General features: G+C 42.7%; 1 protein-coding gene across 3 annotated transcripts in view; it reads right to left on the minus strand.

Moving 5' to 3' along the window:
* The window catches only part of CNKSR3 (CNKSR family member 3), an 87,421-nt gene that overhangs the window by 13,494 nt on the left and 46,744 nt on the right, over positions 1-27,183 (minus strand). For 2 of the 3 annotated variants that reach the window (XM_047733008.1, XM_047733009.1), the window contains exons 2-7: positions 19,628-19,791; positions 12,942-13,144; positions 12,392-12,479; positions 7,611-7,652; positions 4,784-4,903; positions 2,335-2,394 (exon numbers count right to left, since the gene is read on the minus strand). In XM_047733008.1, the coding sequence (XP_047588964.1) occupies positions 2,335-2,394; positions 4,784-4,903; positions 7,611-7,652; positions 12,392-12,479; positions 12,942-13,144; positions 19,628-19,791 (677 nt within the window). The remainder of the gene's footprint in view (positions 1-2,334; positions 2,395-4,783; positions 4,904-7,610; positions 7,653-12,391; positions 12,480-12,941; positions 13,145-19,627; positions 19,792-27,183) is intronic. The other variant, XM_047733010.1, reaches the window with a different exon arrangement.

Below are 27,183 nucleotides of genomic sequence, written 5' to 3' on the forward strand. Positions count from 1 at the left end.
TGCAGCCCGGAGCAACACAGGGAATAAACAGGATAAACACAGGGAATGCAATGGGTGATTTCCATCCACTACCAACCACCACACTAGGCTTCCTTTAAAACATTCTAATACTGGGAGCGCCTGGGTGGCTCGGTAGGTTGAGCACCGGACTCTTGATTTGGGCTTAGGTCATGATCTGGGGACCTGCATGCACTTCCGAGCTCAGCGGGGAGTCTGCTTGAGATGCGATGTCTCTCTTTCCCTCTCCCTCTGCCCCTCCCGCTGCTTGCACTCTCTCATTCATACATACATACATACATAACTTACCAGCATTCTGATCTGAAAGTCACAACAACCGTTAAGTGCTAGCTGGAAGGCTGTCCCAGAGCTGGCAGCTGGCATTTTCTACTGCCATTTAAGTGTAAAACATGCAGCATTTAGGGTCAAATACCCAGATTAAGCCCTTGAGAAGTAGGCTCTTACCTACGGTCCCCACCCCCATCTGTAAGATTTAGCAAGTGTCTCACACATTCCAGGTACTCTGTGAACACAAGCTCAATGACTGAAAAGAATGAGTGACATTCTCAAATGGGTTGCCAGAAGGAATAAGACAAGTTTTCCCTTTTTTGATCTTTCACAAGATGGAAACCACCTGTGTCTCTAGGGTGACTTCTGTATAATCCTGCATGGGATCAACTACATCCACGTCAACCCTGAACCTCTCATCCAGTCTTACTGAGTCTTGTAGGAATTCCAGGAGACGTACCCTTGCATTTGACATTTCACTTCATCCAAAAACAGCTGTTTCGTCTCTCATTCAACTCTCATCCTTAAAGCCAAAGGATGGGGGGCTGGTTTGAAGAGGAGAAATCTGTGTGCCTTCTGGCAGTAACAGGATAGCGAACTACACATCTATCCAAGATGAAAACTGCTTTAAGGAGACCAGGGAGAGTCTGCAACCACACAGGTCTGGTGGTTAATTAAACAAGGCAATCACTAAATCGCTGAATGCAAACTTCCACTCTTTAAAAACGGAAATGACCTTCACCGTCCCCCTGAATCCTTCCAACTCCCAAACAATGTACCGAGTGGTACACAAGTAAGTTCTCATTTTGGTTGACCTGAAATATACTAAGCCTCTGACAAGAATGAGGGATGAACCAAGTAATGAATTACGCATTTCCTCTTCTGCACCATCCCTGACCTAAAAGCAGAACTTCCCGTGCTGTTACTGCTTATCAGGTGATATGCCAAAAAAAATTCCTATCGCTTCTCAGTGTGTTCTCACAGAAGCTTGACAAAGAAGGCTTAGACACCACCATCTTCCACTCATTCCTCTGCCAGAACCACACACCATATTTAAAATTCACTGACTGCCTTCAGCAACGTCATTTTCTTGCTACGAATATCAAGCTTGTGTCACAAACCCTCATCAAAGATCATGCCATTTTATTTTATCAAAAGACGCTGCAACTCGAATTTAAAATGCAACACATATTTCCAACAGATCAGAGGAGTTACCAAATTTCTTCTATTTTTAGAAATTATTTCCTCTTGTCTTAGTTGATTAAACAGCAGATTAGTTCCACAGACACATGCTTCTTTCATACGGATCCAGGAAGCTATTCTAACATTTCTACCCTCATATCAATGTCCTCAAAAACTAGCCATATTGTAGGTTACAAAAAGAAAGCATTCAATTAGCTCTCCTTTTTACAAATTCAAAATGTTAGAGGGGCTCAAGAAAACCTTTCACGGAGCAGCATTTCCAAAAGGAAGTGAACAGTGTACAAAGACTCTCACAGGAAAAGCAGCCCTGCTTTTTCTATTCAAAAGATTGGGGGTGGGGGGGCGGGGGGGTAACTAAATTTCAGTATCACGCCAAATATTACAAAACACAACTCTGTAAAGAGTATCTACACTGTGTAAAAGTCCCAAAATAGCTGCTCTGGTGATCCATCTAAATTCCATTAAACAACAACAAAAAACTGTATTTTACACATATGGCTACTAATTTCAGTTCTTATAAGAGTGGTTTTCAACCACAAAGAGATCATTGTTTTTAGACTTATGGGTTAACACTTCCAGGGTGCAAAAGGGATAATTAACAAGGGTGGGGGGTAAAAACTGGGCAAGGTATGTGAACAACAGCAATAAAAGACAATTTAAATAATAAATTCCCAACAGCTGGGGATAAGAAGTATGCTAGCAACAGAAATAAATAAAACAGCACCCACGCTCTCACCGCAGATAATAAAATAGGATGAACACGTTGGAACGAAAAGTATAGGGACCATGCGTCACATTTGTTTAAATACACGATAGCTTTTACATTTAACGGATGTGCGCACTTACGTTCTCTGTGGTTCCAGTAATCACGTGCAATCCATCATAGGTTGATTTGATGTACATGCCCTAGAGGGAGTCACAAACATATTAACTCATTACTCCAACATTCAGAAACATAGCCGCCAGGAAGACTTCATCTTATAAAACATTAAAGTCAATCGCTTCGGGACAACGCTCATTTCTAAGCTGCCTGAAACACTGGGAAACCAGAGCCAAGGAGCAGTGAAGGGAGCTCACAAAGGGAAACACTCATGAAAGAAATCAGGAGCCGGATCTCTCTGGTATTATAATTTGTGTACTGGGCACAGAGAATTTTCCCATAACTCTGGGGACTCGGAAGGCACCTTCTCAGACCCACGGAATGAATGAGGCATTTCAAACAAGAACTGTTCTCTCCTGACCATCTCTTGGGTGACACGATATATTCAGATAAATGGGGGATCAGCCGTCACCACGGGTGACTTGCTTAAGCCACCAGCAACCCAGACTAGGATACATGAGCCAAGATTATTAAACAACACGGTACAGGTTGTAAATCAGAAACAGGCACCGCTCCGTTTTAAGGGAAGGGTAAAGCCGAATGTGCTCCCGCTGACAGGCCTGGTGAGCAAACTCACAGGCAAATGCCGTACCATGGAGGAAACATTTCCACTGTTTGATGTACCATACATAAAAAAATTTTATTAAATGTTTATAAGATTGGAGGAAAGAACAAAAAAGTCGACTGGGCAAAGAGTAGTATCGAATTTGCAATAACATATCAAATCTGCAATAACGTGTATCTTCCTCAGAAATCTTTTTTTTTTTTAAGGATTTTATTTATTTGACAGAGAGAGATCACAAGTGGGCAGAGAGGCAAGCAGAGAGAGAGAGAGGAAGAAGCAGGCTCCCTGCAGAGGGGAAAGCCCGATGCGGGACTCGATCCCAGGACCCTGAGATCATGACCTGAGCCGAAGGCAGAGGCTTAACCACTGAGCCACCCAGGTGCCCCCTCAGAAATCATTTTGACCCTGAACTTGTCCTGCTCAGCAACCTACACCACTCTGTAGTAAGAATCTCATTAAACGCTAACACCTTCAAGGGTCTCCCCATTCCTCTCCTTTCGGGTTTCTTTCACTCACAGAGGAATCCCCTTCTCCTGACCTATGCAACTCCTCCTTCCAAAGCATTTGCTTATATAACCTCCCATCTGAAAACAGCAAGTCTACTTCTGCCCATTTGGGGTATTTCTCTGCTTCAAGCCAGAACTATAAACTCACCTCCAGGAAGTCTTCCCTGATTAATCTACTATAATCCATCAGGTGAACCCAAGAAGTCTCAACATGCATATTGCTACGTACTAAGACTGAACTTATCGATACTCAGTTAAGATTTTTGTTTTCCTGAGAGCAGAGTCTGCCTTGGTGTCTCCCCACAGCTACCTACACACTAGGCCTTCCTCCCCGCCACCTTCCTCCTCCCCGCTGCTTTCCTCCTCATCAGTGCCAGCATCAGAACCTGCACAGCCACCAACGACTACATGGGAACCATGCGTCCAGCAGCTGGTACCCAGCACTCCTCATCTAATTTAATACTTTCAACAACTCTGTGAGGCAGTAATTATTAGTGTTCACTTCTGTCAGATGAGGAAACCGAGCTCTCTCAAACTCACAGCCCTGAAAAGCTCATCAGGGAGCCTTGTAGCCTCCCCACTGGAAGATGCAGGTACCGAGGCACAGATCCAGGGAAGGAATCTGCCCGTGTGTACGCCCAGGGCCTGTTCGTATAGGGCTCGTACGGCGCTTATGAAACATTTCTGAACTTGTTTTTAAGAAATCATTTTGTTTCACCGGCTCTTCTCACATTCATCCTAAGTGCTAATACAGACTTTCAGAGCAGATGTTGTTCTGTACCCAGAAACCATCTTTCCTTTGTGTAAATGTTTTATATCTCCCTGCATGGCCAAGTCCTAAAAATAAAATTGTTAAGACAATTCCTTCAAGATATGAGAATATAGTTTAAAAACTGTATTTTTATACACCGAAGACATAAAACATACCAATAGTTCAAGATGGCAAATTCCTAACTGCATAATGGAAGACAATCGAATTTAATTCTATTCAGAATCATAGTAAAAGCAATAAGGAGTCAGGAAAAAAAAAAAAAAACTTTAATAAATGATAATATGTTATTATGTGAAAAGGAAACAAGTATTTCCGGCACCTCGGTGGCTTAGTGGGTTAAGCCCCTGCCTTCAGTTCAGGTCATGATTCCGGGGTCTTGGGATCCAGTCCCCAATCAGGCTCTGCAGGGGGTCCGCTCCTCCCTCTGCCCCTCCCCTCACTCATTCTCTCAATCTCTCTCTCTCCCAAATAAATCAATCTTCAAAATAATTAAAAGAAGAAAAGAAAAGAAAAAGAGAAGAGAAGAGACAAGAAGAAAGGAAAAAGAAAGCAAGTATTGCTAGAATTCTTACCAGGCCTTCCCCAGGTTTAACGTTTGGCAAGTGAACCTCCTCCAGACATGCACACTGGCTCATAACAGGATCCGTTGTAGATCGTATTGTTTTGTCACAGATGCCATTTAAAACCTTGACCTCAAGTTGGGAGAGGCAAATAGGGAAGGTTCAATCATTAACCAAGTTTATCTCAATCTGAATTTTAAAGAAATGCACTTCCCCTACAATCCTGAGCTCCTACCAGCAATCATTTTAATAATGCTACTCCAGGAAGCCAAGGCACGTGAACTTTGCATTTGCAATCTGTAGAAATGGTGCCACTACTTGGGGTTTGTTTAAAGCGTACAGCTCTTCTAAGAATTACGGCCACTAAAAAGCAGAGACGGCACAGAAACCCCCATTTGGTGGTGGAGGAGAATCACCTCTTCCCAGCCATCTGCATGATGTCTTAGCGATCACTCACATTCTGTGCCTATCAAATACTCACAAGGCGAGAAGAATTTTTTTTTTTTGTCTGCAGCTGCTTTTTTTAAAATAGATTTTCTTTTTAAAGCAATTTTATTAGGTTTACAGAAAAACAGCACAAAGTACAGCATTTCCCTGTACTGCCTTCCCCACCCCAACACAATTTCCATTAATAGCTATAACATGGCTAATAAGAACAAGATACAAAAACATTCTGCATTAGTATGGTACATCTGTTACAACCGATGACCTAAAACTGGTAGCTTTTTATCAAAAGAGAGTCCACAGTTTCCATTAGGGTGCACTCTTTGGGGTGTATAGTTCCATGGGTTTTGACAAACACATAATGTCATGTATCTACCACTATATACCATACAGACTAATTTCACTACTTAAACCCCCCCTGTTCCACCTCTCTCACCCTCCCCACAATGAACCCTTGGCAATCACTGACCTGCTTACTGTCTCTGTGGTTTGGCCTCTTCCAGAATGTCAAATAATAAGAATCATACGATATGCAGCCTTTTCAGCTTGGCTGCTTTCCCTTGGTCATGTGCATTTAAGGTTCTGCCATATCTCTTCATGGCTTTATAGATCATTTTCTTTTTATGAGTAACTGGAATATCCTGAGTATTCTAAATGACACTCTACTGTCTACATGTGCAGTTTATATAGTCACCTACTGGAGGACATCTTGGCTGCTTCCAAGTTTTGGCAATTGTGCATAAACCTGCTATAACATTCTGTGTAGGTTTTCTGTAATTAGGTAAATACCCAGGGGTCGAACTGCTAGATCAGAGGGTAAGAATAGGCTTGGTTTTGCAAGAAACTCCTGCAGTATCTTCCAAAGGGGCTGTACCATTCTGCATTCCCACCAGCAATCAACTACTTCTCTAATCCTTGCCAACATTTGGTGTTGTCGTGTTTTGGGTTTTAGTCATTCTAATAGGTGTGTAGTGGTGTCTCACTACTGTTTTAATTTGCAATTCCCTAATGAAACTGGATGCTGAACACTGTTCCCTATATTCATTTGTCAAATGCCTATCTTCTTTGGAGACATCTGTTCAGATCCTTTGCCCACTTTTTAACTGGGTTTATTTTCTTATTATTGCGTTTCAACAGTTCTCTGTATATTTTGGATACAAGTTCTTTATCATTTCAAGAATACTTGTTCCCTGTCTTTGGCTTGTCTTTTCATCCTCTTAACACTGCATTTCACGGAGCAAAGTGTTCCATCTCAAGGAGATCTACCTTGCCAATTTTTCTTTCATGGATTCTATCTTTGGTGTTTTATCTAAACATTCATCAGCAAACATAAAGTTAACCTAGATTTTCTCCTGTTATAATCTAGGCAATAAACAGATTCATACTTGGGGCACCTAGGTGGCTCAGTAGGTTAAAGCCTCTGCCTTTGGCTCAGGTCATGATCCCAGGTCCTGGGATCAAGCCCCGCATCGGGCTCTCTGCTCAGCAGGGAGCCTGCTTCCCCCCTCTCTCTGTTTGCCTCTCTGCCTACTCATGATCTCTGTCTGTCAAATAAATAAATTTTTAAAAATCTAAAAAAAAAAAAATAGATTTGTGCTTTATATTTAGGATGTATGATCTTTTTAGTAATGGCTCACATTCTCTGACCCCAAACATTGACAAGGTAAAATTTTTGAGCCATGAAGATCCTTGGTAAGTGGTCTCCAGGTAAAAATAACCATGGTTACATGTGGTGGTTTCCTCCAGTCACTTTCATCTAACCTTTCAAAATTAAGCCACCAAAGAAATCAGGAAATTCCAAAGAGAAATTTTTTTTTTTCCCCCAAGGGGAGAATCCAAGAAGTGACACTTCTTACATTCCCCCAATTTGTTTAGCCTCCCTATTTATGGAAAATATATTTATAGCTGTTTCATTGCTAAATTCCTCAACATCAGTGGGAGGAAGGCCTTATCAAAAGAGCACAGGCCAGCTTATGTCAAAGGGAGGAAGCAATGATGACTAAGTCACAAAATTTCTTTAAACAATCACAGCACATCCCCCCCTCCATCATAAGGTTTTTGCCAAGGATTTTTTTTTAATCAAAATGTTCCTAAAGTGAAATCTGCAGATCAGTGTACCCTTGATTACCAGCCTAGCTAGTAATTTAAGTATAACTGTACCTACTGAAATGTTAGGAAGAGAGAGAGAGACCTCCATCTACCCAAGCACAGGAATTTTCAAATCATTTTGTTATTAAATAACTTTCATTCTTCCCTTTCGACCTTAAGTCCCCAAAACCCAGTATTTCAAACTATTTCCTGAAGGAATTAGCCACAGAGTTCTTGCTCGAATTGATGTGAGTCCCACTGGTTTGGGGAAAGGAATTTTACGGTAATTTTTAAAAGGTATACTTACTACAGTTAAAACTTTATCCTCCATTTCTGCTACAAGGCAATCCTAATGAAGGAAAGAAGAATAAAACCGTAAGAGCTAAAAATTTCCAAGACTGTTGGCTTAGCTCTATAGGTACTTCCTGGAGCCCAAGATGTGGCTGGCACGCCCCTCACCCTGCAACCCAAGGAGTCCTGCACTGAATTCAGAGGGCACAGAGCGGGGCATCCAACCCCTCCCAAGCCTCTGCTCTCTCCTGACCAAAGGAGCTTATCATCCAAGGAATGCGTTTGACCAATTACTTAATCAGAAAACCTATGAAAAATAACTGAACTGAAATCCACCAACCATCTAGCCTGGGCAGAGAGCAGTAAGCCAGAAGTCAAGTCCAAGAAACCCGAACAATGGCTCCTGAACATGACCCCACACTCAGCCAGCCCTTGGCCAACAAGCCAGGAATCTTTTAGCTCTGGGCCTGCCTATAAGAATAGCTTTCAAATAAGGGCTTGAGTAAACATAGCCACAGAAGTTTATTTTAAGCACCACCGAGATTAAATCAGATATCTCAGTTCTTAATAAATGAAAAAGGTTCAACAAAACATTCATTAACACACTGCCAAAAAAGTGGTCTTGAGGTATGCTATTGATGACATTAAATAAAGGGCTGGAATGCAAAGCATTATTTACTCAGCTTGAGAACAAAAGACTCAGAACTGTACAAACCCGGGTTGGCTGATTACAGGAGTCACCACTGTCCTATCTAAAAGCGGTCAGAGTGAAGCCGCTGACGTCAGACTCTCACAGTTAACCTTCTAGAACTGGTCTACAGCAGAGGTTTCCCACCCACGGAGCACAGTACACAGAAAAAAAGGGGACTAGATTCTTTACAGTTCTTTTGCACCATTAAGTCTAGTCTAATCCCAAACTAGGACATCCTAATTCTTTCATGGACATGGAAGATATTAATCAACGTTGTTGGAATTGTCAAAGATTTTGACTTCAATCGAAAGTCATTTGAGTTCATTTCTCTACTATCACGGGGTTCCGGGGGGGCTGGGTTAGAAATGTATGATACTCTACCCTATACGATTCTGTAATCAGATTTTTGGTGTCTTCCTAAAATTATTCTCTACTAGGGCGCCTGGGTGACTCAGTGGGTTGGGCCTCTGCTTTCGGCTCAGGTCATGATCTCAGGGTCCTGGGATTGAGTCCCGCATCGTGCTCTCTGCTCAGCAGGGAGCCCGCTTCCCCCTCTTTTTCTGCCTGCCTTTCTGCCTACTTGTGATCTCTCTCTGTCAAATAAACAAATAAAATCTTAAAAAAAAAATTCTCTACTAGATTAAAAAATGTGGGAAACAATACTACTCCATTGCTCCCAAAATTTATGGATTCTCAGGAAAAGAACAGCCAAGTAAGGACACGCTTTAAAAAAGAAGTTTAGAAATGTATTTTTACATGCGTGAATCTGATATAAACTCAAACTACAGAAGCAATTTCTGTAAGACAGAATAATCATAGTTCAAAAATGTGCTGTTCCTCCTCCCTCTCGTGCACAGAACTAAACCATCAACTACCACCACGGTTCAACCCCTATTAAAACCACTGGAAAGAAAGAATTATTAAATAAACACCAATTTTAGCAAACAATACGCTAGAAATAAAACTAATCATACTGTTTATGATTTTTTACTACAAATCCCAAAATGACGTGAGCCCTGCCACCCTCCTGAGATAATCACCCACAGAGGGCTCCTCTCGATACACCAGAGCCCACAACTCAAGGCAGCTATGGGCTCTCGTGGTTCCTGACACTTAATTCCCTGACAGATCCAAGAAGCCACCAAGAAAATGGGCTCCCTGCAGCATTGGAACCAAGGTGTGAGAGGGACTCTCCTGCCTCCCAAAACTGTTCTAGTCAGCACGAAAGAGCTCCCTTTTTACCTTCCGCCACATGAACATGGGTTCCCACACCTGTTCCTCCTGGGAGGAAGCAGCTGCAGGCATGACTTCATGTTGTTTGGCATAAAGGCAATGGAATGGGAAAAAGAAGTTCTGGAACCAAGTCACCCCTCAGGAGCCAGGCAGTGGAGCTGATCTCTGTCATATCCCTTGGGTCACCCAGATCGGCAGACTTAGGCCAGCCTGCCGGGCAGACACCCCACCAGGGCCACCATCGGTGCCCCTTCCTTCATGGCTCTTCCTCATTCTACCTTCTTATCAACGGAGGAGGCTTCAGCAACCTGTTGCCCTCTCCGTGCTGTGTCTCTTCCTCTGTAAAGCAGGCATGATAAACCCTAACTCAGAGATCTGCTGAGAAGTGAATGTGGTAACAGGTGTCAAAGATGTCACATGTACCTGAGACACAACCAGCACCCAATAAATGCTCTCGTGGCTTTTTTCTCCTGTTTCCACGGCCATCTCACTTCCTGTTCAGTCCTTCTGGGCTTTCTATTGCTCATTCCCCCCATTTTTTTCCACAGTGGAACTCTGGTGCCTGCCATTGTCATTTCATCTCTCACCCCTGTGACTACAGTTTTCATGTCATTGCCACTTCACAAGGACAGACTGAAGATACAGCCCTTCCCACCCGAGTTTCCCTCGTAGGATGGTAGAGCCTGAAAACTGGATGGGAACTCTATCTGTAGACTTGGTGTGGGAGGGCAGCTGAGGCACACTTACAAGAAGGGTGCAGTCTCCTCACAGGGGAAAAAGCAGCAACTCTTTACCCTTCAGATCAGGAGACAAACTCATTATCCTTAAACGGAAGGATGCAGACAACGTGACAAGAAAGAGAAGGGCAGATGACAACACAGGGAAGAAAAGGAGCAGAAGGATAAGCAAACAGCTCTCCTCACAGACAGAGACAAAAGGAATAAGACCCAAAGAGAACATGTTCCTTGTCACTGGAAGAAGGACACAACTTTCATTCCTTAAATTTCCCAGAGAAAAGGAATAAATGGAAAAGACAGGTTTCTTCCGGAAAAGTCAAGAAACCTTCTGCCAAGAAGTTCTGGAGAAAACTGTACTTCTCCTCACTGGAAGAGAGTGTGAAGTCTCCTGGCTCATTCAGTCTTGATGCTGCCGTCACACGGCATATAGAAAAAGGCATTCAGCTCATTCATCAAGTTTGTTATTTCTAATTTGTGTGCACACAAACATTCCACTTGCCAAGGCACCTGTGTTCTCTAATTGCTAAAGAAAACATATGTTCACAAGAGCTAAACATCTTTCTCAATCTAAGTTCATAAAATGATACTTCCATGTATCTTCATATTTTGCCAGTTTCAGACCATCCTTAAAAATTGTTCAAATTTAAATCAACAAACAAACAAACAAAAAACAACAACAGTCGACTTTCTCTCCTTAAATCATCAACTTTGTTTCCAAAAAACCAGTATAAGGCATGATTTTTTTTATATTTCCTAATATATGCTATTATTTCTTGTGGATACTGTGCTTTACATATGTTATCTCATTTAATCTTTATACCAATCTTTTGAGGTAGATATTATTATTTTAAAATAAAATATTTTACATTATTTCTCTATATCTAATTTTACACAAATACGTACATGTGGTCAAGTAATATTCTTTGTAAATGAAAGAAGTACTTCTTTTCCATCCCGGGGAAGAGGGGTTTGGGTCTTTTGCTCCATCCCCAATTCTCTCCCTGCCAGAGAAAACCCAACTTTTCTTTTCTTCCAAATTGCCTACTGCACTTACTCCTTTGTATACAGGTTTTTGGATGTGTGTGCATTACAAATACATATATACCTACATTTTTATATTTTGGGGGAGGTCACCATTTGCCATTTTTTTCCCCTTTTTTTCTTATTCAACAATAACTGCTAGAAATCCTGCCAAATCATCTGGTAAGGTAAATATTAGTATTCCCATTTTACAGACAAAAAAATTGAGGTTCCTAAGTTTTAAGTGACTCATCCAAGGTCCCAGGGTTAATTAGTGGTAGAGGTAGGATTTGAACTCATGGTTATCTCTGAAGCACCCGCTCAATGAGCACCAAAGGGAAAACCAAAACCATACCTCTTGTGTCCCCTAAGTTTGGGTTGAATTTCTCCCGATAAGTGACAAAGTCTCATCAGCTGATTTGTCAAAAGTATTATCTCATTTGTTTAAACACACATTTAAAAATCACTACTTCTCATGTGCCAGGCAGTGTGAGGCCCGCAGAAGGGGCAAGCGTGATGAGTCGGTAGGGAGCCTTCTCCTGAGGTGAACGGCTCAGGATCCTAGTTCCCATGGTGACATTTTTTTTCTACCATCAGTTCATAACAGTCAATACCTCTGTGACCATCAGGAAAGCATCCCAAGACGACATAGGAAGCCCTTTTCCTCCAGACAGGCACAGAGTCACGCCAGTCCATTTACTCAAGCATCACCTTCTCAAGGAAGGTCACCCCTGCCCCATACCTAAACCTGAATTCCTCCTCAATCCTTCCCATGCTCCTTCCCTCCTTAGCATTCCTTAACTTAAGGCCATGCAGTTCCTCCAGAGCTTCTATTAAAAAAAATTAAGCGCTCAGACAGTTTAGAGAAAGTACAGGCCTACTAGCTCCATTATTTTAAAACAAAAGAAGGCAATCTTTGATGTAAAGGCCACTGGTTATTTTCCAGAAACCATCTGTATAATGCATCTCATTAAAAGCCTTTCATCTCTCCCCAGTTGCGAGAAATGGGGATAAAATGGCAAGGGACAGAAAAGCAAAAAGCATGTGATCCCTGTGAGGAATTGGGACAGGGCAGAGGAAGGAAACAATGTTAGAAAGCAACAGTGATGTACTGACCTTCTGGACAGTAGTGGTAAGGTCCAGGCAAAGCTGAATGATTTTGTTCTTGGTTACTGAGAAATCCGTGATCCCTGTAAATGGAGCTCTAGAAAGCAACAAATGTTCTTTTAAAAAGGGGGGATGGGGCACCAGGATCCCGCACCGTACACTGAGAAGCACGGCCACAGCACAGGCTGGTTTCAAAAACTGGTCATGCAACTGCTTCCTCTCAAAAACGGGAATCCAAACAGAAAAGAGACAGAGAAGTGCTAGATAAAAACACATCAGAAATGAGCCAAGAGAATTCCTGTCCCTTCAGAGGTCAAGCACAGCTTCACATGGTTTGAGGCCTTCCCCAAGGGGAGCTTAATTTATTCCTACTATTCACCCTTTCAGGAGCTTCCACAGGGACCCCAACCCCCACCCCCCCCAACTGAGCCAGATCTCCTGCAGTGATACAGTGAAAGGGACAGGCAAGGGACCCCAGCTCACTTCCCCGACAATGGACAGGCCTGTGTGCAGCTCGGGCCCTCCCCTGATTGGACAGTCAAGGCCATGCATCACATACCGGTCCAGCCAAGCCAACAAGGCCTTAGCAGCACCTATTAGCTCCACCACAGAAGTCAGGAACTCATTGGGGGGCTTGTGGGAAGTGTTTCCATCATAAGCCGGACTTTTCCGCCGGCTACTTATGTAATTTTGTAAGTTGTGAGAAGATGCTCGCAGTTTCAGAACTAAGTTCTTCATATTGTCAGTTTCCAGGCCATAATTCTGTGGAAAAGAAAATCAAAGAGAAAAATTCAAAACAATCAACAACATCCAAACTCTCATAATTACTTCAAAAACCCGCTGAGCAACTTGAATAACTCCTACGACAGCCACAAAACCCTACATGATTTACCCACAGAGCTGCTCTTTCCCACTCCTCCAGCCTTTTCTGTCCTTCCTCCAGTGCACTCTGGTCCCAGTGACTTTGTTCTTGCTAGTTCCTCTTTTCAAATGCTCCTGCCACAAATATTTGCATGATCAGCTCTTTTTTATACTTACCTACTAGCCCAAAGGTTCCCTCCTCTTTGAGGGTTCCTTGACTATCTAGAACAGTTTCTTAGCCTGAGGCTTACTGACATTTAAAGCCCACTGTCTGGTTTTGGTTGGTGAGGAGGAAAGGGAGGATTCCTGTACACTGTAAGACGTTTAGCAGCACCCCCGGCCAATTGCACCCTCTCCCTAGTTTTGACGACCAAAGATGTCTCCAGATATTGCCAAATGCCCCTTCAGGTAACTCTTTAGCTCATTATTAAGTGTCACCTCTCTGAACCACCCTGTTTGGCACCATCTTTCTCCACAGAGATGCAAAGTCAAGTTCTGTGTCTGGCAAACCACCATACTGGCAGCACAGAAGACAACAGAGTAGCCCCCGAGTGGATGCATTTCCACCAGGTGAGACTCACCTGCCCAGAAACAGCATCACTGACCAAATGTCAACTCCCCTGAAATATAATTTTCACCTCTTGAGTTTCTCACCTGTGTTCTTTCTGGATAATGTCAACTGACTCAGGTGCTTTGAAAAAATGAATTTTGTGTGATAGATAGAGAACAAATCCCAGAGGACAACACCTACATCTCAGATGACTTTGGCGGGAGGTGGGATGAATTTCTGTATTCAACCGCATGTACATATCCCAAGTTGGTGTTTCTTTATTTTAACCAAAAAATGAAGATATTTCTGGGGTCTATTATACTGTTGCAACAGCATCCCAAAGTCAGAATGTGGTGCCATTTAAATTCTGGGAGTAACAGAATGACCAATAAAATGGAACATTTACTCTCTGCCATCTCGAGACTGGGCTAAGTCCTCAACAAGTGTTATCTCAGGGAAAGAGCACATGAAGATGGGAATGATAGGATATCTATTTTCTAGGTGAGGAAACTAAAGCACAGAGCCATTAAATAAATTCTCCAAAGTCACACAGCTCATCTGTGGAGAGGTGGGCTTGCAAGGAAGGCCATCGGCACCACGGGCACAACGCTTCGATCGCCACACTGCACAGCCCCTATCCATGCTCCCTGCCCAAGAGAGGACAGAAGGAGAAGACAGAAAACAGGACGGATAGTAGATGAGGAAAAGAAGAGTGGCCAGTGGCCTTGGATCTACACAAACTAACAAGCTGCTTACCTCCCCCCCCACCCCAGGTTCTGTCTTGACCTGCTCCATGCCCTGACGTTCAAGAAGTCAATGTTTGCATAGTAATAAAAGTTCCAAGTAATTTCTGGGGACATCGGCTACAGACACTATAGCTGGGTTTTCACTGCAGTGAAATGTTCGTGAAGCTTAAATGTATGTTGTTGCCTATAATAAAATAAAAAGTGCTTTTTAAAAAAGATTTTATTTATTTATTTGATAGAGATCACAAGTAGGCAGAGAGGCAGACAGAGAGAGGGGGGAAGCAGGCTCCCTGCCAAGCAGAGAGCCCGAGGCGGGGCTCGATCCCAGGACCCTGAGATCATGACCTGAGTGGAAGGCAGAGGCTTTAACCCACTGAGCCACCTAGGCACCCCTAAAAAGTGCTTTTTAAAAATTTTAGGTAGACATTTTGAAAAGAATGGAGTACAACTAAAAAAAAAAAAAGAAAAAAGAAAAATAACTCCTCAGAACCATTAACCGGAAGCTATCTTTTGCAACTTTAAAATTTTCACAGATTCATAATTTCATAATTTTACAAAGTAAAATTTCATAAGACATATGAGTGTTTTGTATTGACAATAATGTTCTGTCCAAATCTTATATTCCTTCATTTTTTCCTGTCATTTTCTGCAGACTAAAATATGACTTTGTCCTTCAACAAAGAAGACAAAAATATGAAGATGGAGTTTCAGCGTGCTTTTTAAATCCAGAGAATCAAAGACTCACAAGTGAATGGATAAAGAGCCACATGACAAGCTTGTTTTGAAGGACTTGTGACTGATTAAAGGAACTGTCCCCTCATTCAGTCAATTACTCAGCCTGCCAACTTCTACCAAGAGTTCTGAACTAAAAGCAGAAAAGTCAGCTTTCTAGACTAAATGTCACCAGAAATGACTTGGAACTCTTATGACTACACACAACATTTACTTCTTGAACTCAAAGAGGATTAAATGCATTTTAGTACAGCAAGAAGTGTTAAACCTCCATCTTCTACAAACCTACCACTTTTAATATAAAATAAAGGGGGAGCATAGCTTCCCGTTAACCGGTTCTTTTCAATTCCACTCAATGTGCTCTGATTCTGGTTTCCCACCCAAAACAAATCACAGGACTGGAAGGAGGGACAGATGCAGCTTTAATGGAGTATAATTTTAACAAGATAGAAAGGAGGAGCAAAGGAAGGATAATTCCTTCCCTTTCCACCCCATTCCATACAAGAAGAGAACAAGACACTGATTATATTCATGCAAGAGAACCTCTAACGCAGAAACTTAGTCAGGAAAGGATGACTGACTTAAGTGCCCCACAATGAAAGATAGAAAATGAATAATTTCCCAGACCAGATTTGATTATCTTCATTAATCTTCTCCCTCCAAGTTGTCCCCTTCAGAAATTATGCTAAGATAAAAGGATAAAGAAGATACAAACCAAGAAAGAAATGAAACACGAGTCTCTGAAAATCTATACACACACAGACCCCCTTGGGCTGGGGATCTTGCTTCATTAGAGCTCAGCCACCCAGGGTTATTTTCTGGTCTGGTTGGGGAAATCACACAGGAGGCAGAAGAGAAGGAAAAAGGCAGATTCTCACTCTTCTGGTGCCTTAAGTACATACACACATTTTAGCTGAGATGAGCCTTCTCCTTCTCTTCTACCTTCTTTCTCCATTCCTCCCGATCTAACGTGTGATTAAGGAGGGCCAGAGACACAGTCTAAACCATCTCACTGACTTGGCACAACTGAGTCACAACCTAAGAGAGATATTCCACATTCTTTTCCTAAAGGCATTTAATACACTCATCAGCCAGATCCCGTTAAATTCAGACTTTTAGCAAAGATTACTTTACCGGCATGATTTCTCCCCATAAAGAAGGAGAACATCTTTTCATGATTTGCCATAGATGGGTAAAGGATGAAATGAGTACTCTCAGGGATATACGAGTGCACAGAAGTGCCCTGGGCAGGTAAATACATTACAGGTATTTCATTCAATCATACATTTAGGGATATCACTTGACATGTGCTACCGATCCCCACTTTATTCCCTTTCTCAACCTACTTCAACCTTAAACAATACGGGGCGTCTGGGTGGCTCAGTCAGTTAAGCGTCTGACTCAGGTCCTGATCTCATCAGGATTGGGAGATGGGAGTCCTTGCAACGGGTTCTGAGCTGGGCATGGAGTCCTGCTTGTAATTCTTTCTCCCTCCCTCTCTGCCCCTCCCCCCTTGGGCATGCTCTCTCTCTCTCCAAACTAAAATCTTTAAGACATATATAAGGTTTCTAGTTAATTAACTAAAAAAATATTTAATTTATATATAATTTACATACACACACACACACACACACACACACACACACACACATATGCCTTCCTTAGTAACTAGGGTCTGGTTGATTTGGCAATGAAAATGGGTTACAATTTTACTTTCTTACCCTCAATCACACCCTCCAGACCAGTGCTAGTAAACAGAACTTGCAGTTAGGAAAATGTTCTCTATCTGCACTGTCCAAATATGGTAGACACCGGCCCCCAGTAGCTATGACCTAAAATATAGCTTAGTGTGACCAAGGAAGTGAATTTTAATTCATTTTAACTTATTTTAATTTAGATAGTTGCATGTGGCAAATAGCTGTCCTGCTGAAAGAGCAGCTCTAGCGTCTGCCCCAGACAGGGGGAGAAAACCTGGGCTCCGACTCATTCAGTCCTGAGAAGTGGTCTTGGTTCTGCCTCACAATCAAGTCCCCAGTCAATATTTGCAAAAGGCAGTGGTGGTGTCTCCTGGCTCTCTTCTCTACCCATGACTGGCTGTCTCTGGGGCCATCTGCTCACTGGTTTTGGAATCTTTACCCATAGCTATTCCCTAGTTTATGCTTTTATCCATTCTCTCCGCCCTGTTCTCTCCAGAACTTTCCAGTGGTTTTGTTGTCTCCTCTTTCTTCTACATTCTATTCATTTCCTGTCCATCACGAAATCAACATCCACCAAACTAAGTTTACATTACAGCCTCTTTTATAACCCTAGGGCCAACTGCAAATATACATCAACTGCCCAAGGGATGGGTTGTTCAAGGCGGAAGAATTATCACCGATTTATATATACAAAGGTCTATATAGTGGAAATGCATTAAACAGATAGCATTTAATAACGAACATACGCATTTCAACAGGAACATTCTATAAGGATATTATATTATATCAAGATGAAAAAACATTTCACTCCAACGCTCTAAAACCCTGTGCAACCCAGAAAAGGCACGGTCATGTGAGAACCCCCCCCCGTGCCCCTCCTGTCCAATGCATTCACTGGCATTCTACTGCACAAAGCACGTCCAGAATGAGTTTGAGGTCAAACTTTGTCTACAAAGGAAATTAGAAGGAAATTGTAGGAGATAAAATGCAGCTTTAGGTTCTGGCATTTGTCCAGTTTTGTTCCTTTCGGTCCAATATTTTAAGAGGCAAGGAAGGGGTGAGAGCAGAGAGGCAGTTGCTATGTTGATCACCTGGCTTGCTACACACTACGTGCCTCCAATGGACCCTTCCTCCTCACCTCTCACACTGCGGACTGCAAAGTCATTTAGCTCAAAGCCCTTCCTCAAAGCTGAAAGAGACAAATCAAATGAGCAGAAAACATGGAAAAGTGATCTTCCCAGAAAGTATAATAAAAGTAAACTCAAACATGTTTCACTGTATTAAAAAAAAAAATCACCATACAGCTTTAATAATAAACAGGACTCTAAGACATCTTCTGGGCAATGCAACACACACATTCGAGCACTGCCACATCCAGAAAGTTTTACTGTACAGATGGGGAAAACAGACACCCCCGTTTCCCTGGAGGTCACAGACTGAGGAGTGTGGAGCAGAGCCAGGACGAGAATGCAGAGAGCCTGCCTCCCAGGCCAACACTCACACCACTTGGCCACAGCGTCTCCCCTGTGGCAGCTCATTTATCAACCACAAATAATTTCCCCATTACTTCTGTAAACAAGAGCAGCGCATCTCAGAGCCGGGGACAAAGCTCTGTCCATTTTAAGAAGAAGAACTTGCACAATGCAGAGAGTGTTATACAATCGACGGAACGCAGAGCGGCTGTGGCACCGTAATCGGGAGCACATTCTTTCCCACCATTCTCAGTGATGTAATTGTATATACCCCTGGCTCAGGTTCGCGGCATTACTTAACCCAGCCTGAATGCCACGGGGTGGGTCCAAATCCTGACAGTTGGGGAAAGTGCATCCTGGACATGGCATGGAGACAGACAGATGCAGATCCCACCGTGTGGCAGCCAGTTAGCAGACACAAGGCCCTCCCAGGTGTTTTTAGCCCACGCAGCCACGGATGTCGGGCCAGAGTCAGAGCCTGGCAGGACTTAGCTCACTGATGTTCCATCCGAAGCTCAATCATCTGCAGAGTGTAACTACGCTCACATTGTTTCCCATCTAGCTTCCATTTCATAGGCTGACTGCAGCCTGCTCAAGCGTCAGCTATTTAAATATCACAAAGACCTGTGAAATATAAAAAAGGTTTCGTGGTAACAAAAACAGGCAAGAAAATCAGAACCTATTTCTCATTTCAGTTTAGAAGACGGCACTGTCGTTCAGGACGGTCTCCTTCTTTGCACTCTCCACAGAAGATAAGAAAATGAGATTAACACAGACTTTTTTCTCTAAAAGGCAAGCTGCTCCTTCAAGGGCAAGACAGTCAACACACTGGACTCTGGGGGAACCCCCGGGTCCCTGGTACAACTACACCGCTCTGCCACTGTGGTGTAAGGGCAGCCACAGACAACACAGAAATGAACGGGCGGCGCTGCATGCCAATAAAACTTTATTGACAACGATAAAGGGCCAGGCTTAACCCGCAGGCCACAGTTTGCCACCTCTTCGTCTAGATAATGATTTCTTTTTATGTTGTTGCTCCTTTTTTATGCTGTGTTCAGCTCAAGCCTCAGTTCAATGGATCATTAATAGAAAACAACGCTAGGCTCAACCACGAATGTTGAGGATTTTGAGAGAGTAAGGTTCTAAAGAACATCATCATGGCACAAATCATCTTTTCCTGAACTAACCAGTGCACAGAGAAGGTCGACAGCCTCCAACACAAGTTCTTGGTGTCCAATGCGCGTGACCCCCAGCTCCTCAAGATCCTGATGGGAAATCTGCAGCAGCTGCTCTCCATTTATCTTCTCCCGTTCAAACTTGTGGACATACTGCTGCAGGCAATCATCTAACCCTACCAAAAAAAGCAGAAGTCCATTATTGTCATTTTGTTACCTTGACTCAAAACACTGCCCACATTTAAATCAACCTCAGGTATCTCCACTCATGGTCCAACTATTCCACTGTTGATATACAATGTATATCCCACCTGATGGGCCTTTTTCAGATGTGTCTTCAGATCTGCACAGCTTAAGATTTTCAAATGGATTTAGCACAGTTTCATGACAGTTAACCTTTCCATCCCCTTTCAACTAAAAGAATAAACACTAAACCCTCGCCAACTTGGAAATGCTGGTTATATATACTAGATATGTTTGTTTGCCAGGCAGGGATGGGACACCAGCCCTGTCCCAGAACCTGTGATCCCAGTGGACTTGCCAATCAAGAGCCCTGCCACAGTCACTGGCCACAATATTCTACCCGCCGGCCAGTTAGAGGTTCAAGGATGACCAAGCAGAACCAATCAAAATCTTCCCTGATATTTGATATATGGACACAGGAAGACAGAGGCTCTTGCTTTCCAGCTGGAAGCCATAAGGATACAACTTTCAGAATACTGACAGTCACTTTCCTGATCAGTTTTCTGAAAACAAATCCATGTGAGAGAAAGAAAATGCTCCAATAATTTCCTATATGCTCCTGGATCTACTCCTGCTTAAGGATCATTCTAAATCTATAATTTTTCACTTAAATTAAAATAAATTCCCTTTCCAGCTTCAGCTTGTTTGTGTTGGGTTTCTATCCCTTGTGACTGAAAAAGTTCTGATGAATACAGACCCCAAAGGAGAAGACACCAGCAGTGGTACCAGAGAACAGCAATGGTCAGTGGGTTCACTCATGGGACTTCTTCCAGATCAATAATACTGCTGACAGTGTTGTATTTTAATGCTCTTCTATAATGACTAAAATAGTTATACAGGTAAGCCTCTCAGAACTTGGGGTTCTTTATGCCTATACAGAGAACTCTCTGGTCGACTTGTTTCAATGGTTTTACTGGAATAAAATTTTACACTGAATCAACGGGTCAGTTCAAGCCTAATAATAAATGCCACCTTAGTGTTTCCAACACTGAGGCTTATAAAAATTTAATCCCAACACAGAGGATGAAAATTCAACTTAACCAGCCTAAAGTAGGTGGAAGGCATGCAGCTGTCCTCTAACACACACACACACACACCCTCACTGAGCCCTCACCAAAGCTCTGCCAGGTGGGTACTCTGGACTAGGAAAAGTAGACACAAGGTCTGGTACTGGGTTTGGGCTATACTAACGTCCGTGGATCTTAAAAGCCGATGTGCTAGGCTAAATGACACCTCTGCCCCACACACTGTCATCATTTGCCTCCTGAGAAGATATAAAAAGAACAATGTCCTTATCACTATTTGGGTTCTCCATCAAATACTGGAAGAGGAGGTTAAAAATATATATATAAGATGATCCGTCAGAAACTACCCATCTTCCCTCCAATGACACCTCTCTCGCTGAGAGGTTCCATCACACCACAGGCCAGATTAGAGACACTGACATAAGCCCAGCTCCACTCTGACAGCTGAGAGCCACAAGTGGCCATCAGGGCATGCGAGTCAGACACGCCCCGGAGACTACCCAAGGTGGCAGGTATGAAGACGGAGCCCCAGCCCCAGGGCTGCAGGGGCTGCGCTCCAGGACCCACCACCCAGGGTCTTCTACAGAGCAATGGCGTCAATCTACATGAGCAGTAGTAACAAGCGCCCAGAGCCAAGGAAAGCCTCCTGACAGCTCTCTTCCCAATCTCTAGATACCTAAATTAGGGCGCATGGGGAACACATAACCTGTCCACAGCCACACGGCTGGTAAGATGCCAAGAGAAGGATTTTTATAGCCATCTTCCTCAGCTTGCTCCAAGAAGAAAAGGCCTCGAATTCAGATCAAGGTCTAATGGACACAAGCTCTGTTCCTTCACATTCTATCCATGAAACATGGGATTATAAAAATTCCCCTCCATGCATCTTCCCAGATAAGCAGTAAGATCTAATTACAAACACTTATTAAGAGAGAATCACAAAACCTTAGAGGTACTTAGAAAGTACTGTCACTGAATCTGAACAAAAAGTCTTCATTACTATGAATTTCAGCCTAAATCACTTAGCCAGTTCGAAGCCAGATCACAAGCAATATCCTGCAGTCCTCTCTCTATCCGGATGTCCTCCTCCCTCGCCCATTTTTCAGCTTTAAAAGGAATTTTTGTTTTAATTATCATAAAAGTTTAGGACAACCGTGTTATACACTTAAACTTTGTTATAGCCAAATTGTGTCTCCCCAAAATTATATGTTGAACCTAACCCCTAGCTCTTAGAAAGTAACTGTTTGGAGCAGTTTCTTTGGAGCAAAGTAACTTATTTGGAGATAAAGTTTTAAAGATGTGAATAAGTTAAAATGAGATCATCAGGATGGGCCCTAATCCAAGATAACTGGTGTGTCCTTATAAGAAGAGGAGACATACACGGAGGCAAGATTGTGTGAAGACACAGGGAGAAGAAAGCTATTTACAAGCCAAGGAGAGAGGCCACAGAAGAAGCCAGCCCTGCCAATGCTGGGATCTCCACAGACTTCCAGGCTCTGGAGCTGGGAGGAAACTAATTTCTGTTGTCTCATGACCTGGTCCGTGGTGCGTTTTCACAGCAGCCCCAATACGCCAACACAAATGTAATAGGGTTTCAGTACCTCTTCATCCACATGTCATAACCTCTTTCTTAGACAAAATACACAAGGACCAGGGACCGGCAGAATTGAAATCCATGTTTACCGGGCCAAGCAAGTTCACTGTGCAAAGTAAAGCATAAAACAGAGAGTCCTATCAGTTTTCATGGGCACAATAAATAAGTCCATTAAAATTAAAGGGAAGAAACCAAGCACCATGAATGTTCATTAAACTTCTTCCCTGAGTAATAAGTAGAAATGAAGATGAGGCCGGATTCCTCTTTTAATTAACTGAAGAATACAGAAGAAGAACATTTCCCTGCAAGGAGGGACAGAATGTCCTTGAAGATTCTGAGGAAATACCAATGACCTAACCTCAAATAATTAAAAATCTCTAACAGGTAGGAGAATTATCTAGTAGGAATGCCATGTTGCTCCCTACCTAAAAACAGCCCCTACGGTGGCATAAAGACCTTTTCCCAAGGAATACACATGCTGAAGACACTAGGTTTTCAATAATATTGCTCCAGTCTTGGCGCCTGGGTGGCTCAATGGGTTAAGCCTCTGCCTTCAGCTTGGGTCATGATCCCAGGGTCCTGGGATCGAGCCCCGTATCGGGCTCTCTGCTCAGAGGGGAGCCTGCTTCTCCACACCCCCTCTCTCTGTCTCTCTGCCTACTTGTGATCTCTCTCTCTCTGTCAAATAAATAAATAAAATCTTTAAAAAAAAGTATTGCCCCAGTCTTATTATTCCAACATGTTATGGCCTATTATTCACATCCCACTGATCAGAATACAGTTAAACATTTGTCAACAGCTAAATTAAACTATTATGCGGTCCCACAAAGGACAGGAAAATCCCCAGTTTCAAGTAAACTGGTCTAATCATTTTAGAATTTGCAATACACGCTTTGACCCATTTGTCACATGTACCTATTTGCCAGATCCTTGCTTCGAGGAATTTACAGAACATCTAGCGGAACGGAGAGAAACACACATCATTAAATAAAATTAAACACATACCATTCAGACAAATTAAACACATAATTCAATGTGAAAGAATCCGGAAGGAAGGAAAAGGAAAGGGAGCTCCCAAAGAATGCATACCACAGGGAGAGAGGCCCAGACTCCCTCCACTGCCCGCAAATCTGGCACTTAATACTCTCAAACTTTCAAAGAAATCCCAAATGGGAGAAGGAAAACAAGCAATCTCTCACCCAGAGGTAGAAGCAGACAGGGCCATGGCGAAGAGCCTGAGTACCAATTCGAGTCCTGTTTCTTGCTTAGGGGAACAAGTGACTTAGTTCCCTGGTTTGTAAGACAGGGTACCAGCACTGCCTACTGCACAGACCCGTAACAAAACTGAACTGTCAGTTACTGGTAATGGGCTGAGAACACCATGAAGCACACGGTAATTACTCTAATGTGATTTGTTCAACTCCTCAATTTGCTCAGTGTTCAGAATATAAGTTGCTAGGGAGATATGAAACCCCCAAATGCTTAGATGGCCCCTCCTCGGGAACACAGTTAACTACAGATTATGATGTCCTCCCCAGGAAGTGTTCCCAAACATGGAACCTGCCACCATCAGTGATTCCACCCAAAAATGTTTTCTGATTGAGACCAGTATAGAAGCACCAGGAAAGCAGAGACTTCCTTTTGTTCCCTGTTTATCCCCCAGCATCTCCAACAATGTCGGTGCTTAACAGTATCTGTGAAGTAAATAAATGAATGCATGAAGACAGACAAGGAACTTCACAAAAATATGAAAGCCACTCCAGTATACAAGCCACCTGATTTCATTTTCCCATGCCAGCGAGTAACTAGAGAAGGAAACTACGGTCGCTGATACCATCTACAGGTCTGCGCTACCAGTCTCAATGTTGCAAGATTAAAGAAGGTCCTTTCTATATTAAGGAAAGGACCATACACAGAACAAAACTCCAAAGTAAAACTCCAGTCTTTGACAAGATACTTGTCCCACACAAAAAATCCTTTATTAATTAATTAGTCTCTAATGTAACACAGTAAAAAATTTTAAAAAATAAAAACAACAAAAACCAAACAAATGAAAACAAAACAAACAAAAATTAACTAATCTCTCTAAAATGTGGGAAGGCTGCGTCCATGAAGATGAAAAAGTTAGAGTAAATGCTCCACTACAAAAAATATAGGAATAGTCTCTTCTTCTTTTCTGTAGGAGACTAAAATCAGGTCACTGCCTAGATCACCCTCTGTTCTGCAGGTGAGGCCCCCTGGAAAGACCTCTTAATGGCTATGCCTTTGGTCTATATACTCAAGACAGCAAAAACTCTAATTCTGCAAATACAGTGAGTGAGCCCAGAGTGGTCTTATAGCATTGTACACCTGGTACTTTTGATCACTGAAGCATGTTTTAACCATAGGGTTTTGTTCTCTTTGATTCAGAAATTGGTTAGGTTAAGGCTTATGAACTCGTGTCTTACTCAGGACTCTTTTTTTTTTTTTTTTTTTATAGCAAAGGAGCCACAATCTCTCTCTCTCTTTTTTTTTTTTTTAAAGATTTTATTTATTTATTTGACAGAAATTACAAGTAGGCAGAGAGGCAAGCAGAGAGAGAGGAGGAAGCAGGCTCCCCGCTGAGCGGAAAGCCCGATGTGGGGCTTGAACCCAGGACCTGGGATCATGACCTGAGCCGAAGGCAGCGGCTTAACCTACTGAGCCACCCAGGCGCCCCCTTACTCAGGACTCTTAAGGGCAAATGGGATCAAGGATACGGTGTTCTTCAACCACGGGGATCAATTACAGATCACACATATTCAACTTAATTCAACATAATTTATGGAGCGATTAACTACCAAGTGTAAGGCCTTCCACCACAAAGGAGATAAGGACTCAGGAACGGGTCAGTTCTGGATGATCTGAACTGGAGGAAAGGAAACAAGACTTGGGTCATATGTTTATACCTAACCAAAATATTCTTGGAATTCCCAATACTTTTATTTTTTAATTTTTCTTTTTTTTTTTTTTTAACTTTATGTGTGTGTGTGTTCCAAAATTCATTGTTTATGCACCACACCCAGTGCTCCATGCAATACATGCCCTCCTTAATATCCACCACCGGGCTCACCCAATCCCCTACTCCCTCCCCTCCAAAACCCTCAGTTTGTTTCTCAGAGTCCACATTCTTTCATGGTTTGTCTCCCCCTCTGACTTCCCCCAACTCACTTCTCCTCTCCATCTCCCCATGTCCTCCATGTTATTCCTTATGCTCCAAAAGTAAGTGAAACCATATGATAACTGACTTTCTCTGCTTGACTTATTTCACTCAGCATAATCTCCTCTAGTCCCATCCATGTTAATACAAAAATTGGGTATTCGTCCTTTCTGATGGAGGCATAATACTCCATTGTATATATGGACCAAATCTTCATTATCCATTTGTCTGCTGAAGGACATCTTGGTTCTTTCCACAGTTTGGTGATTGTGGCCATTGATGCTATGAACACTGGGATACAGATGGCCCTTCTTTTCACTACATCTGTATCTTCTGGGTAAATATCCAGTAGCGCAATTGCAGGGTCATAGGGTAGCTCAATTTTTAATTTCTTAAGGAATCTCCACCTGTTTTCCAAAGTGGCTGCACCAACTTGCATTCCCACCAACAGTGTAAGAGGGCTCCCCTTTCTCCACATCCCTCCAACACTTGTTGCTTGCTGTCTTGTTCACTTTGGCCATTCTAACTGGTGTAAGGTGGTATCTCAATGTGGTTTTGATTTGAATCTCCCTGATGGCTAATGATGAACATTTTCTCATGTGTCTGTTAACGATTTGTATGTCTTCTTTGGAGAAGTGTCTGTTCATGTCTTCTGCCCATTTTTAGGTGATTACCTGTTTTGTGTGTGTTGAGTTTGAGGAGTTCTTTATAGATCTTGAATATCAGCCCTTTGTCTGTAGTGTCATTTGTGAATATATACTCCCATTCCACGGGTTGCCTCTTTGTTTTGTTGACTGTTTCCAATAATTTTAAAAACATGAACAGTCAAAACCTGACATCAAAGTTCTTCTGCCTTCCCAACTGGCTGACACTCCTGATCCACAATGTTATAGTATCTCCCAAACATGGTTTCAAACCAAAGCTCAGTGTGGTTTAATTAACCAAGCAAAACCAATTTCAACATCATGGTATACTGGTAGGACCTCCAAGTGCCCTTTTTATGAAGTGAGCCATCCAGCTATATCCGTTTGGAATGACTTTCTTTTGTCACCCTTGTTTCGTTGAAGTCTCTAGGACTTAATTTTAAAACCAGCTGATAAAACTGGTTTAAATATAGCAAACTGAGTTTCGGCAATAACATTATGTTTGAGGCATGGGGTGTGTAATTTTAAAGGACTGAGGAATTCTTTTTACCTGGTTGGGCAGGCCCTTGACTAACTGACCTTTCCTGAAGAAGTCAAAACTGCACCCAGTGTCTCTAGGTAACAGTGGAGAGAGAGAGGGTCCACGGGCCACCTCTTGGGGGCAGCCTGAGACAGGAGGCACACACCCTGAGGCCTCTGACAGAAGCAGTTCTACCCTTTAGTTTAGAGGGACCCAATTTGGGGTGCCTGGGTGGCTTAGTCATTTAAACATCTGCCTTCGGCTCAGGTCATGATCCCAGAGTCCCAAGATGGAGTTGGGCTCCCTGCTCAGCAGGGAGTCTGCTTCTCTTTCTACCCTCCCCCTGCTCACGCACACTCTCTCAAAT

Source organism: Lutra lutra, chromosome 6, assembly GCF_902655055.1.
Source record: "Lutra lutra chromosome 6, mLutLut1.2, whole genome shotgun sequence".
Classification (NCBI taxonomy): domain Eukaryota; kingdom Metazoa; phylum Chordata; class Mammalia; order Carnivora; family Mustelidae; genus Lutra; species Lutra lutra.